General features: G+C 37.8%; 1 protein-coding gene across 2 annotated transcripts in view; it reads left to right on the top strand.

Moving 5' to 3' along the window:
* IPO5 (importin 5) overlaps positions 1 to 13,292 on the top strand; it is a 59,146-nt gene that overhangs the window by 30,469 nt on the left and 15,385 nt on the right. For both annotated transcript variants that reach the window (XM_025874664.2, XM_025874665.2), the window contains 9 exons: positions 99 to 195; positions 434 to 538; positions 3,087 to 3,209; positions 3,300 to 3,420; positions 5,188 to 5,275; positions 7,293 to 7,399; positions 11,116 to 11,240; positions 11,332 to 11,421; positions 11,539 to 11,712. In XM_025874664.2, the coding sequence (XP_025730449.1) occupies positions 99 to 195; positions 434 to 538; positions 3,087 to 3,209; positions 3,300 to 3,420; positions 5,188 to 5,275; positions 7,293 to 7,399; positions 11,116 to 11,240; positions 11,332 to 11,421; positions 11,539 to 11,712 (1,030 nt within the window). The remainder of the gene's footprint in view (positions 1 to 98; positions 196 to 433; positions 539 to 3,086; positions 3,210 to 3,299; positions 3,421 to 5,187; positions 5,276 to 7,292; positions 7,400 to 11,115; positions 11,241 to 11,331; positions 11,422 to 11,538; positions 11,713 to 13,292) is intronic.

Here is a 13,292-nt window from a genome sequence, read left to right as displayed (position 1 = left end):
ATGCACACTTGGGTCAGGCTGATGTTTAAGGTTAGATTAGAGCGCTAGATGTTCTAGCTGCCGCTTTACTAAAATATGTCATTTTGAATCTTTTTTAGGAATTTTCCTGGAATTTTTGGGAACCAACAGCAGCACTATTTAGATGTTATCAAACGGATGTTAGTTCAGTGTATGCAAGATCAGGAACATCCATCGGTAAATAATTTCAGTGCCATTAATATTAACACCTAATTTAATATAACATTTAACTTGTGAAAGAAATTTATGTATTTTGGAGCTTGTCTTTAGTTTTAATACTTTAAATACTAGTTTTGCTGATGAAGAAAATTTTCATCTTAAATCTTGAACCTGCATCCATCAGAAATCGGGCCTGGTTAGTACTTGGATGGGAGAAATTTCTCATGTTTGACATATTTTACTGTCTTCATTTTAGATCAGGACATTATCTGCTAGAGCGACAGCTGCATTTATACTTGCAAATGAGCATAACGTTGCTCTATTCAAACATTTTGCAGACTTGTTACCCGGATTCTTACAGGTAAGAAAACAGTATAAAATAAGTGATAATTATATCTTTATTGGTTTTCTGTAGTTTAAAATCTCATTTGAGTTTTCTAGTGGCAACAGAAATAGCATATCTGTTGCCTACTCTGTGCTGGCTTTAGATGCCAGGGATTCAGCAGTGCACAAAACATGCAAATCTCTGTCCCCATTGAACTTAGATCTCTTGCCTTGCCCTTCATAGACTCTTAGTCTCTTAAAATATTTAGGGTTTCAAAATTTTTCTATAACGTAAATGATGAAAGCATTTTATGGCTATTATTGAATATGTTATCACATAGGTTATTGCCATACAATCAACCAAATAACCTATGAAGTGTAATGCCCATTTTACATAAGGAGAAATTAAAGAGGGTGGGATAAGAAACTTGGCCAAGAGCACAGTGTTGGTGAGAGATGGAAACATGATTCAAACTCAGATTGGGCCAGTAGTCCTTATTCTTAAGCCCAGGGCTTGTAATGGTTTATACTATGAAGTGACTAGTTTATGGTTAATTGTCACTATTGAACCCTAAGGGTGTTATTATTTTAAGGTTACCTTCTGCCTCATTCAGAAAGTAAAATAAGATTGGGTAAGTTAGAGCAACTTGTTAGACCCACATTTTGTAATAACTGCATATTCTATTTTGAAGTGCATGGGTAACATGCTTATGGACACATACAAGTTTTACAAATAAAAATATATTGCCCTAAGTTAACACAAAGAAGAAATAAAAAGAAAACTAAACTGTAAAATGGCATGCTTTTCAATTTATAAATGGTAGGGCATGACTGCAACGAAAGACATAGACTAGGTGATTTTTAAGTGACTTATACAAACACGGTAGCTAAACGTGTGGACTGATATCATTGGCAAGGCAAACACCAGGAATGCTGTTAGTATTGATGATTTGATTTCCAGAAATGGTAAAGATCTGGACAAAACAAAGTATGTATTCATTCTTTCCCCACCCCCCAAATGTGTGTGTGTGTGTGTGTGTGTGTGTGTGCGTGTGTGTGCATGCTTTGTGCAGTTTTTTAAAAAATCTTATTTTATTATGTTAATCGCCATACATACATCAGTTTTTGATGCGGTGTTCCATGATTCATTGTTTGTGTATAACACCCAGAGCTCCATTCAATACGTGCCCTCTTTAATACCCATCACCAGGCTAACCCATGCCCCCACCATCCTCCCCTCTAGAACCCTCAGTTTGTTTCTCAGAGTCCATAGTCTCTCATGGTTTGTCTCCCCCTCCGAATCCCCCCCTTCATTTTTCTCTTCCTACTATCTTTTTTTTTTTTTTTAACATATACAGTATATACATTTGGGGGCAGGGGGAGTCCTAGTACATTAAAACCAGACAAAAAATAATTTATGAGTTAGGTTTTAGGTTCAGATCATTATAAATGAGTTTTTCATTTTTAGAAGTATCTGACTTTTACGATCATGTGAGATGCATGATAAGGTCATAGGAGTTCCTCAGAAGCATTTGCGTCACAGATGCGGGACATGTAGGAACCCTGACTTTTGCCCTTCCTCGGTCATTGTGACAACCAAAAAATCTTCTGGGAGAAATAGTGTCCCCGTTGAGAACCACTGGGTTAGAGAGGATTTGGAAGAGCTAAAACTGAAAAGTCCTATGTGAATTCTGCGTGTTTCAGGTTAATTTTGTAGGATTTAGTAGAAACTTTTCTCCCTATGCTGTCAAGCTGAAAAGATGGTTTAGGTCAGTGACAAACACGAACTTTTCCATTCTATCATTTTAGTAGGTTATTACCTAAAAATTTTGTGAGGTACTCACTGCTTAAGTGTGACAGATTTTTCTTCCCCTGAATTTAAAGTAAGTTAAAATGTTAGTCAAAACTTCTAGGAGTTGTCACTCTGAAATAGGCAATGGTAGATGCAAAATGTACACTTAAATACCACAGTGAGCTAACTTGATGTCAAAGAGAAATAAATTGAGTAATAATGGACACTTTTTTTTTTTTAATTTTACTTATTTGTCAGAGAGAGCACAAGCAGGGTGAGCGGCAGGCAGAGGGAGAAGCGGGCTCCCCGCTGAGCAGGGAGCCCGACGTGGGACTCAATCTCAGGACCCTGGATCATGACCTGAGCTGAAGGCAGAGATGCTTAATGACTGAGCCACCCAGGTGTCCCTGGACACTTTAAATGTATCATAGGGTCTAGTATTTACTGCATGTCTGAAAAAGACAAGGATATGGATATTGGAAGGACAGAGGAAAGGGATTTCTTCTGGTTATGAAAAGAATTCCTTGACAGCCTTAAGTTTGTTGTGCTGGTTACTGTAATTCTGACTTAGATTTAAATCTTTGTATGTTTCTAGTGAATATTAGTCAAAAGGAAGGTATACATGTGGCTATGAGATTTTCTGTTCTGTAGATTGATAAGTTATTTAGTAAAAAATACTCTTCGATAATATTATTCTGTTGTCTGCCTCTTAATGTTTTGACAGTGAGGCATCACATCTATAAAGTGACTCTTGAACATAGACCTTTTTTCTTTTCTCTCTCATTTTTTCCAGGCTGTGAATGACTCGTGCTACCAGAATGACGATTCAGTCCTAAAATCCCTTGTTGAGATTGCGGATACAGTTCCAAAGTATTTGCGTCCTCACTTAGAAGCTACTTTACAGCTAAGTCTAAAGGTAAATTCGGCATTTCGGTAAATGTCCTGTTTATTCTTTTCAGTGAATAATCTACACTACTAACTATGTACAAATACATCTTCTCTGTAGTTGTGTGGAGACACCAGCCTCAACAATATGCAGCGCCAGCTTGCCCTTGAAGTCATCGTGACCCTCTCTGAGACCGCGGCTGCCATGTTACGAAAACATACCAACATCGTTGCACAGACTAGTAAGTCAAAGGTCTTTAAATAATTTGTGTTAGAAGTGGAAAAATTGTTGGATGAACTTGCTGAGAATTGCGTAAGCTCAGATTTGTTGAGAATATAATGAATGTTCTTTTACAGGCAGATGAATGTGGAGAAATGTATCTCCGTACGTATTTATGTGCATGACCCAACATGGTAGCTATGCCGCAGATATTCTGAAATCCCACAGTTGTAGGCATGACTTGTGATACCTGGAAATAAATCAAAAGATGCAGAAGACTTTTATGGGGGAAATCGGGTAACATGTTGAAAGACTGATAGAAGAACTAAATATCAGTTCTCCTCAATCTATAAACTAATACAATTTCAGTCAAAATCCCAATAGAGTTGGTCATAAGGTTGATCCTAAAATTCATGTAAAATAACATAGGACCCAAAGTAGCAAAGACAATTTTGACAAGCAAAGTGGAGATCTGGCCTTCTCAGCTGTGAAGATTTAGAAATTGTTGGTGGTAAAGGTGTGGACAAATGGATCGTAGGAAACAGAGGGATCTATGAGCAGATCCACTCACACGGAAACAAAGCTGACTTTAAAACACACATGATCGTCCAAAGTTCATTTCCGTGGCAAAAATCTGTCCCAACCTCAGATACCCTATAAAAACCAATTTGGGGTTGATTAAACACCTAATTTTTAAAAGTGAAGCCTGAGAGTAGAGAAAGATTTTTTTTTACGACTGACTCACAAACCATAGATGCAAACATTGCTAAATTTGCAAATACTAAGACAATTTTTTGACCAAATATACCATAAGTGAAATTAAAAGATAAGCTGCAGGCTGGGAGAAAACAGCTACAGTGCGCACAATCAGCAAGCTCAGGTCTGTAGAGGAAACAGGCAACAGCTAGGAGCTGGAAATTCACAAGGGAGGAATCGGAAGGAGCTGATGAGGGCTGCTCAACGTCAGTAAACACCAGTGCAGTTGCGGAATAGAGTTGCCATAAAGTTCAACAGTTACCAGGTTTTGGTGAAAGGTGTGAAGCAGAGGACTCATACAGCTTCAGGGCATTTCACACATGGTCGAGAAGTAAGACAGGTCTGTCTTCAAACTTCCTGGAGCAGTGCACGTTTATGCATCCACTATGCAGAACAGTTAGTCTTTCTTAGTAATATTGAAGATGCTTGTAACAATTTCATGCCCTGAACTCAAACCTGTCAAGGATATGTGGGTAGGAATCTCATCAAAGGAAATTTTGTAATAGGGAGAAAATTAGAAACAACTAAATGTCCCATCAATAGAATAGTGTGTTTACGTAATAGAATGCTGTGGAGTAATTAAGTTGAAATTCATGTGTGTTGAGAAGAAAGCAAATTGCCAAAGGATACATGTGTAGTATGGTACCATTTATTGTGTAAAAATTAAAATCTTAATATAGTACTGTATTTTGTATACAGAGAAATCTGTATAAAGTATAAATAAAACACTTGGGAATAAAAAGCATCGATTTTATGCAGTGCTCACCTCTGATGAGTAAAGGAGAGCACATAATAGGATCTGGGAAGTTTGACTTTTATCTTTAATGTTACTTACACAGAACAAGATCTAAAGCGAATATGGCAAAAAGGTTAAAATTTTAACAAACCAGATGTTGGGGGCACAGGCAAATAATTTTTCTGTCTTAGAGGCAAAGTAAATCCTTTGTTTTTTACTTCTTAAAATTGTTGTTAATAAATGGTAATATTGATAAAAAGCCCCAGTATGCAGGTATGAAGTGATGATTTGCTTTAGTTCCTCAGATGTTAGCAATGATGGTTGACCTTGAAGAGGATGAGGACTGGGCAAACGCAGATGAGCTGGAAGATGATGACTTTGACAGGTAATCACGCATGCCGGACAGTTTGTTGGAGGCTTCCCTGGCAGAATGGCATGAGCTCGGGTGGCAGCGAGAGTTTGGGATTCTAGGGCCTGTCTCTCTCCACTGTATTATGTAATCTAAAGTTAAACTTCTAAGTTTGGAAACTGGGACACCTTGGCTTTCTTTCGTTTTTTTGTGTTTTTTTTTTTAAGATTTTATTTATTTGAGAGAAAGTATAAGAGCGGGGAGAGTCAGAGGGAGAAGCATACTCTCCAGTGAGCAGGGAGCCTGATGCAGGACTCTATCCTGGGACTCCGGGATCACGACCTGAGCTGAAAGCGGACGCTTAACCGACTGAGCCACCCAGGCACCTGACACTGGCTTTCTGTGTCAAATTTTTTTAAATAATTTATTTTTAATAGATATCTTTTCTACTCCATTTTACTCTAAATTTTCAAGATTTTTTTAGTATGAGTATTTTAAAATATGTATAAAACTTTATTGTGAAAAATTCCTTTATATGCATAGACCTCACTTAAAATAGTTGTTTCCACACAGTTCCCTGCAAAATGCCCTGTTTTCCCAATTTCACACAAGTTAACCTTAGACTAGAGAGGAGACGGTGGTGGCGAGATTTGTACTCTAGGGTAGAGTGACACTGGAGCTACTTTTTAACTTAGACTCGGGACACCCTCATGTACAGAGATTCCTATTGCCGACTCCACCAGAATCTAAATCTCTGTTCGGTGGTGTTGATGGCCTCTTCTTACATGCATATGAGACGCAGCACTTCAGAGCTCTGTTATCTTCATGGATTCTTTCAGTGGTCCTAAAGGTATATTCTTAGGTAGATTCAGGAATGGAGAGGGGGGTTTGATTGATTTGTCCAGGTTTCATAGACTGAGGTTTAATGCCATTTCTCTTACTCTTCCCAGTGCATTACACTACTCCCTTTCTTAAAGAGAACCAAAAGTATTCCCCTGAAAGACTGGTAGTCAGTATAAGCTACTATAACAGGTATTAGGTAAAATTAAAGACATTTTGACTTACAGAATATACAGTGTGTTTTGCAGCTTAGTCCCATTATTAAAAGTGACTACTCTGGCTTAAATGCCGTATATGAAAGTAATCCTTCACTGGAAATTACTTAATAGGGCTGAAGGGAAGACCACGCACAGATTGGGTTTCCTTTCCCTGGTTCATTTACTATAATGTGCTGCTCCCTGACTTTTAATTTTCCCTGTACAAGGCACTTAATTTATATGACTTAGGAAGCTATTTTTCTCTGGGCTAGATGAATGACATTTTCTAATCTGTGAGTAAATAGGTCTTAAGTATGTTTTCAAGATGAGTTTGAATATATTTTAAAGATGATTTACAGCTTCCTCTTTATAGTCTCCTCCTGACAGTTTGAGATGATGCACATGCACATGAGACAGTCACTACTAATGTTGCAGTTCAAAGACAGTGCAAAAGGCTCTTATGGCCAGGTTTCTTCCGTTTTCAGTGAAAACACTAGAATCGAGTTTCACCTGTACACAATTTGTGGCAATGCAGTTTGCACCCCTCTAAAAGTAAATAAGCTCACAGCAAGGAAGACATCCTCCAGAGTCTCAGCATGGCTTTCAATTTTCTGTGTTTTGTCCATTGAGGAGTTTGAAGGGTGTGTGTCCAGGAAATGAGATAACACAGCTCTCCTAAACACTCTCCTTCTACCTCTGAGTCTTGAAAGCATCAAAGCTTGAGTGTGAGCCAGTGAGGGGTGTATGCAGGGAGAGGGAGAGAAAGAGCAAAGTCTTGAAAATTAAGATTGAGACATAGGACTTTTTACACCATGGTGAATGAATTATGAAAATGTTATGTACTTTTTCTTTAACTCTGGATTTTTAACCCATAACTGCATACATTCGGAAGATTGCTTGAATTGGTCTTTCTCAACCTTAGTTTAATGTGATAATGTGTTTAGATGTACATGTGTACAATGAACTGTTCTTGTGTCTGTTGAAAGAAGTGAAACCATTCTCTGGTCTGTGTGCAGCAATGCGGTTGCTGGGGAGAGCGCCCTGGACCGAATGGCATGTGGACTTGGTGGGAAGCTGGTGCTGCCAATGATCAAGGAACACATCATGCAGATGCTCCAAAATCGTAAGCCAGATCTCCTTCAAATGCTAGAGTAGTGTGGTGTGGCTTTCTAAATCCTAAACTCTGACAGGCGCTTAGATTGATTCTTTCTTCGCCTTTTTTATCCTGTGTTTAGCCCAATTTTTATATTATACTGATGAAATCCTATTGAGTCCTCTTTGGAACCATTCAGTCTTAAGCTAAAGAATGTTTTTCCTCACTACTGCAAATGTTCGATTCCCTCTCTGGAATTGGCTTCGATGCATAGGAAAAAATTGTAATTCCAAGGAAAAACTATAGATTTTCTCCCTAGCCAGAAATATCTAGGTTTTAATTTTTAAATAAGACATCATTATTTAATGTTTATAAAATATTAGCATATTTGAGTCATATCATCTTCCTTTATCTACTACCTTTTGTTTTTAAAAATGTATAATCAGAAGAAAAGCCACTTCTCTATTTCTGCTATTGTTTCCATAGCAAATATTTGGTCATCTGTCAGCCTCTGTACCTGTAATTTATATCAATATCAAAAATTGTATAGATGTTATATTTTTGCCTTTTTTTTTAAGATGTTATTTTTACATAATCTCTATACCCAGTGTGGAGTGCCAACTCACAATCTCAAGATCAAGAGTCACATGCTCCACCAACTGAGTGGAGCCCCTTATTTTTGTCTTTTTAATTACAGAGTTAAGGTGCTTAACTTTTTTAAAAAATTCAAATACAGAAATGTAAAAACTAAAAGTCCCTTAACTTAGATTTAGAGATGGCCACTGTTAATAGGTCTCTGAGACTTTTCTCTGACCTCCTTTGTGCATACATGCAGTTTAAAAAAAAAAAAATGTGAACATACCATATGGACACACCATACTTACTTTAAGCTTTTACCCCAGGATGTATCGTATCACTATATAATAGCTCCCCCTCATTTTTTTTAACAACCACGTAGCCTTCTACAATACCCCATTAAATGTTAATAGTTTTTGTTGATTACAACTAATGTTAATGCATACACTCTTCTACAGAAATCCTGGCCTACTTGTATGGATGTTTATATCTGTAGGGTACATTACATACAAGAGACACACTTGAGGGTCAGACCATTGATTCAGCATCTTTAAGTAGTAAAACAGAGTTGTAACAAAATACCAGCTGCAAATAAAGTGAACCATTGAGAACTGGAGGCCTTATGCAATTTACCTAATTCTTTCTTACCCTATATAAGATTCTTCTGAAGAGGCATGGCCCAAAACCATTATCCCTTTTTAATGATGTGATTGTATATCTGGGTCTTGAATAATTGTCTTCCCCTTTTTTTCCCCTCCTAAATTTCTTGACTTTTTTTTTCCCCTCAAAGGGATGGAGACAGCATCAAAGATTGCTTAAGTTATAAGAGCTGCTAGAACGTATTTAGCTTTTCCATTTTTTAAAATGAAGAAAGTAGCCCAGAGGCCATAAAAGATCGCACAAGGTCACCCAGCTGCCGCTGTTTCACCCTTGGCTCACACTATTCTTCAAATCAGTGTGGATGTGATTGTGATTTGTAGTTCAAGAATTTGGATTTTAAATTTCTGCTACAACCTACTAGCTGGATGCCGAAGGCTTTATATATATGGCAATGAACTCTTAATAAGATTTGTGACTGTTAACTGTATGGCTTTGAGCAAGTGTTTTGCACCTTAATTTCCTCATCTGTAAAAGAGGAAAAAATGATGCAGAGATGTATTTCATGTGTGCAAAAGTGCTTCAGCAACAACAAACACGGTGTATCTCCTAGTAACTTAACATGCACCCCACTTTATTTTTAAAGATAGTTTTACTGATTTTGCTTTAAATAATAAAAAGCAAATTTTAAAGGAGAAAAACCATTTCCAAATCCCCATACCAGAGCATCACATTCTGCTGAACATACTTTTCAGGAACTCTGCCTGTTGGAGATGTGTAGGCATATCTTTTTTTTATTCCCGGAACCAAATATGAACATCTTTAGTATTTATTGCATCTCTTCTTTAAGTTAGTAAATTCAGTGTGCAGAAATTAGCATCTTATTTACCGGTTTCCTAGGATGATGATTCCTCAGTTGAAAATTTTTGGTTTCCTGGTCTATTAATTGAAACACATTAAAAGTGAATATTTTAGTAAGGTTTTAATAATTAACAGCAAAATTAGGAATTTTTCAGAAATTCTTTAAAGTAGAATTAGTCACAACAGAGTTCATCTTTATGTGGGTTTTGGACTCCCCCAAAGTGAACAGTTAAGTTCAGCCTTTCCTACAACTTTACTTAACCCTTTTGCCAGCGGTTCTCAAACATTCTGTTCTCAAGACCCCTTTACAGTCTTAAAACTACTGAAGACCCCAGAGTGCTTTTGTTTATGTGGGTTATATTAATGTTTATACTATTAGAAATGAAAATAAACATTTAAAATATGCTCTTAAAGATAATAATAAACCCATTACACATTCATTACACATTAACAAAAAATAATATTTTTCATGAAGAATGACTCCAAAACAAAAACGTGAGAAGAATGTCTTACGCATTTTTTTAGATATCTTAGCTGAGTTCCTATTTCTGCTTCTTCATTCAGTCTCATGGGATTTTACACGTGTTGTAATCCTTGGAGTACTCCACTGGAGCCTCAGAATGAGAGTGAAAGAATATTATCAGGCGAATAATTTTGATTCAGAGAATCCCAGGGTTCTTGGGCCCCACTTTGAGAACTGTTGCTTTACACAGATCCTAGCTTCTTATATTTATGTATCTCTTGTTTTGTGCCACAAGTTAGGTGAAACACCTTAGAGGGAACAATAATGTAGTAAATATAAATATTTAGAAATGAGAGGGAATTATATAGTAGAATATGGGAAGGTTCAGTAAAATAAATACTGCTTAGCTAATATTAGTCTAAAATCACATAGCCTTTAGTAATAGAATACAAATAAAGTTCAACTATCTTCATTTACCATATTGTTAAATAAAAATTCTTTAAAAGCAGCATCTTTCCTCCATGGCTTTTTTTTTTCTCTTTAAAGAAATGTGACTGGGGCACCTGGCTGGCTCAACCAGTAGAGCATGTGACTCTTGGTCTTGGGGTTATGAGTTCAAGCCCCATGTTGGGTGTGGAGATTGCTTTAAATAAATAAAATGATAAAATGTGGCCGTGGATGGAGATCAGTGAATCTTTTTTTTTTTTTTTAAAGATTATTTATTTGAGAGAGCAAGAGAGAGAGAGTACATGAGAGGGGGGAGGGTTAGAGGGAGAAGCAGGCTCCTCGCTGAGCAGGGAGCCCCATGTGGGACTCGATCCCGGGACTCCAGGATCATGACCTGAGCCGAAGGCAGTCGCTCAACCAACTGAGCCACCCAGGCTCCCGAGATCAGTGAATCTTTATTCAATAAATAGCAGTGTGTGACACAAAATCCAGATATTTGTTGCTTACAGTAAATCTTAGGGGGAAAGCCTTATTTTCAGTAGTTGGTATAAATACTAATAAGCTCTTTGCTTCCATATTGCCTTTTAACTACTTTTAGAATAGAAATGCTCATGTGATATAACCGTCACTTAATGAAATAGTCCCAGTCAGGCACTTTTTTCTGTTCATTTTTCTAATTAGTGTATAAAAATATTTTGATAGTCTTTTCCAAATAAAGAAAACTTTGTTTTATGCTTCTGACTACCAGAGTGCATGTTTGTACTGGTTAATTGCTCCTTTCATGTGTAATTATTTTTTCTAGCTGACTGGAAATACCGGCATGCAGGATTAATGGCCTTATCTGCCATTGGTGAAGGATGCCACCAGCAGATGGAAGGAATTTTAAATGAGATAGTAAATTTTGTTTTGCTTTTTCTTCAGGATCCTGTAAGTACCAGTAAATATCTGACTCATAGTTATTACCATAGTTTCACATGGGAACCCACTGCCTTTACTTATACAAAGTAACCTATTCCAGCATCCAAGAGTAAGGTATGCAGCCTGTAATGCCGTGGGACAGATGGCTACAGATTTTGCACCTGGTTTCCAAAAGAAATTTCATGAGAAGGTAAGTAACAAGGCCCCAAACACTCAAATCCGACTTTTAAGAAGAGGGGTGGCATTTTATGTGTATACTTTGAAATGTGGCATTTCAAAATGTGTGCTTATCTGTTTCATTTCACAGGTGATTGCAGCCCTGCTGCAGACCATGGAAGACCAAGGCAATCAGCGAGTGCAGGCCCACGCCGCTGCCGCTCTTATTAACTTCACTGAGGACTGTCCCAAGTCACTACTTATCCCATATTTAGACAATCTGGTGAAACATCTGCATTCCATCATGGTACTTAAACTTCAAGAGGTAAGTTTCTAGGTCTTCCAGCTCCTTATCTAGAGATTAACATAGGTTAATTTGTTGGGTAAGACCTGGAAAAAGAGAAACTTTTCGGTATGGCCATAAAGAATAGAAAGTTAGGTTCAGCTATTTGAAGTAATTCAGTCTTGACGAGAGAATAGGCCAATATTGGAATTGGGGAAGAAGATAGAGCCTAAAGGTTAGGTAAAATCAGTATTTGAAGTGCCTTGAAAACAAGGCAATTATTTTGAATTCTGATTTATGTAAATTGGAAGAACTATTTTGTTCTTAACTGCTGCAAGAAATCATGATAATGTGATTGCAGGAAATTAGCGTGGTGGCATTGTGAGGCGTAAACAAAAAGGGAGAAGATTTAAGTCAAGACTCAGAAGATTATTGCTCAGAGAGCTTGGGTGGAAATTGGGGAAGATGATTCTAAAAGTCATTTCTCCTTTCTGCTGGTTTGAATTTAAAAAGAAGTAGTAAAAAATGTTGACTATTCTTCTCACCTGGATGACAGAAGTAGAGAGATGAGAAAAAAATACCCTTTTTGCTTTAAATATGTTGGATTTCAAACAAGGCCTGGCTATCCAGACAGAAGAAAGTTTACAGTTATAGCTTAAATAAGAAGTGCGGCCTAAAAACATTTTGCTGAACAATGTTTAGTACAGCAGTGTGTGAGAAAGAGGTTGCAGGTGAGAAAGGTAAAGATTCAGGCTTAGTTTGTTGTCAGATACAATGAAAATGCTATAAAAAGGACAAATAAAAGCCTTTTTTTAGCGATTATATTTAACAGTCATAAAGTTACTGTCAATTGCTGTAAAAGTAAAGCCTAATATTAGAAACTTGGTTCTTTTTCTTTTTTTTTTTTTTTAAGATTTATTTATTTGAGATGGGGGAGGGGCAGAAGGAGAGAAAATCTCAAGCCGACCCTCCACTCAGTGCAGAGCCCAACGCTGGGCTCCATCCCAGGACCCTGAGATCGTGACCTGAGCCAGAACCAGGAGTCAGACACTCAATCAACTGAGCCACCCAGGCACCCCTAGAATCTCAGTTCTTGTACATTAATTCATTGTGAACCAGTGACAGTTTGCCTAGCCCTGTTCTAAAGGAGAACAGGGTGGAAGATAAGGTACAGTGTCTCAGGAGGCAAAGAAAGGGGTTTGAAACAGGATGGGTGTTCGGTGTCAGTTGACAGCAGACTAAGAACCTGAAAAAGGAACTTGAGTTAATCTGAAGACAAGAAGTAGACCCAAGTTGAAGGCAGATGAGTCGGTTATTCAGGAATAGATGGATCAAATGTGACTTCACAAGTGGGTTTGGGTAGAGGGTTGAAGTGTAAAGAAAGTTTCTGTTGCATCCCCTCACCCCAGATGGGCAACATGTCAGATTTTTAAAGACTAAAAGAAGGAATTGCTGAGATGGGCTGGGGAAGAGGGTAAGGTATGCGGTCCTCAGGAGCAGTGCAGAGAGAGGGTAGCCAAGGAAGAACGGCATTTCTGGGCGCCTGGGTGGCTCAGTCGGTTAAGCGACGGCCTTCGGCTCAGGTCATGATCCTGGAGTCCCGGGATCGAGTCCCGCATCGG

This window comes from Callorhinus ursinus, unplaced genomic scaffold (assembly GCF_003265705.2).
Source record: "Callorhinus ursinus isolate GAN/ISIS: 27379988/994484 unplaced genomic scaffold, GSC_fseal_2.0 scaffold7, whole genome shotgun sequence".
NCBI lineage: Eukaryota > Metazoa > Chordata > Mammalia > Carnivora > Otariidae > Callorhinus > Callorhinus ursinus.
Note: the sequence above shows the minus strand (reverse complement) of the source record. Positions and strands in the feature narration are given on the sequence as shown.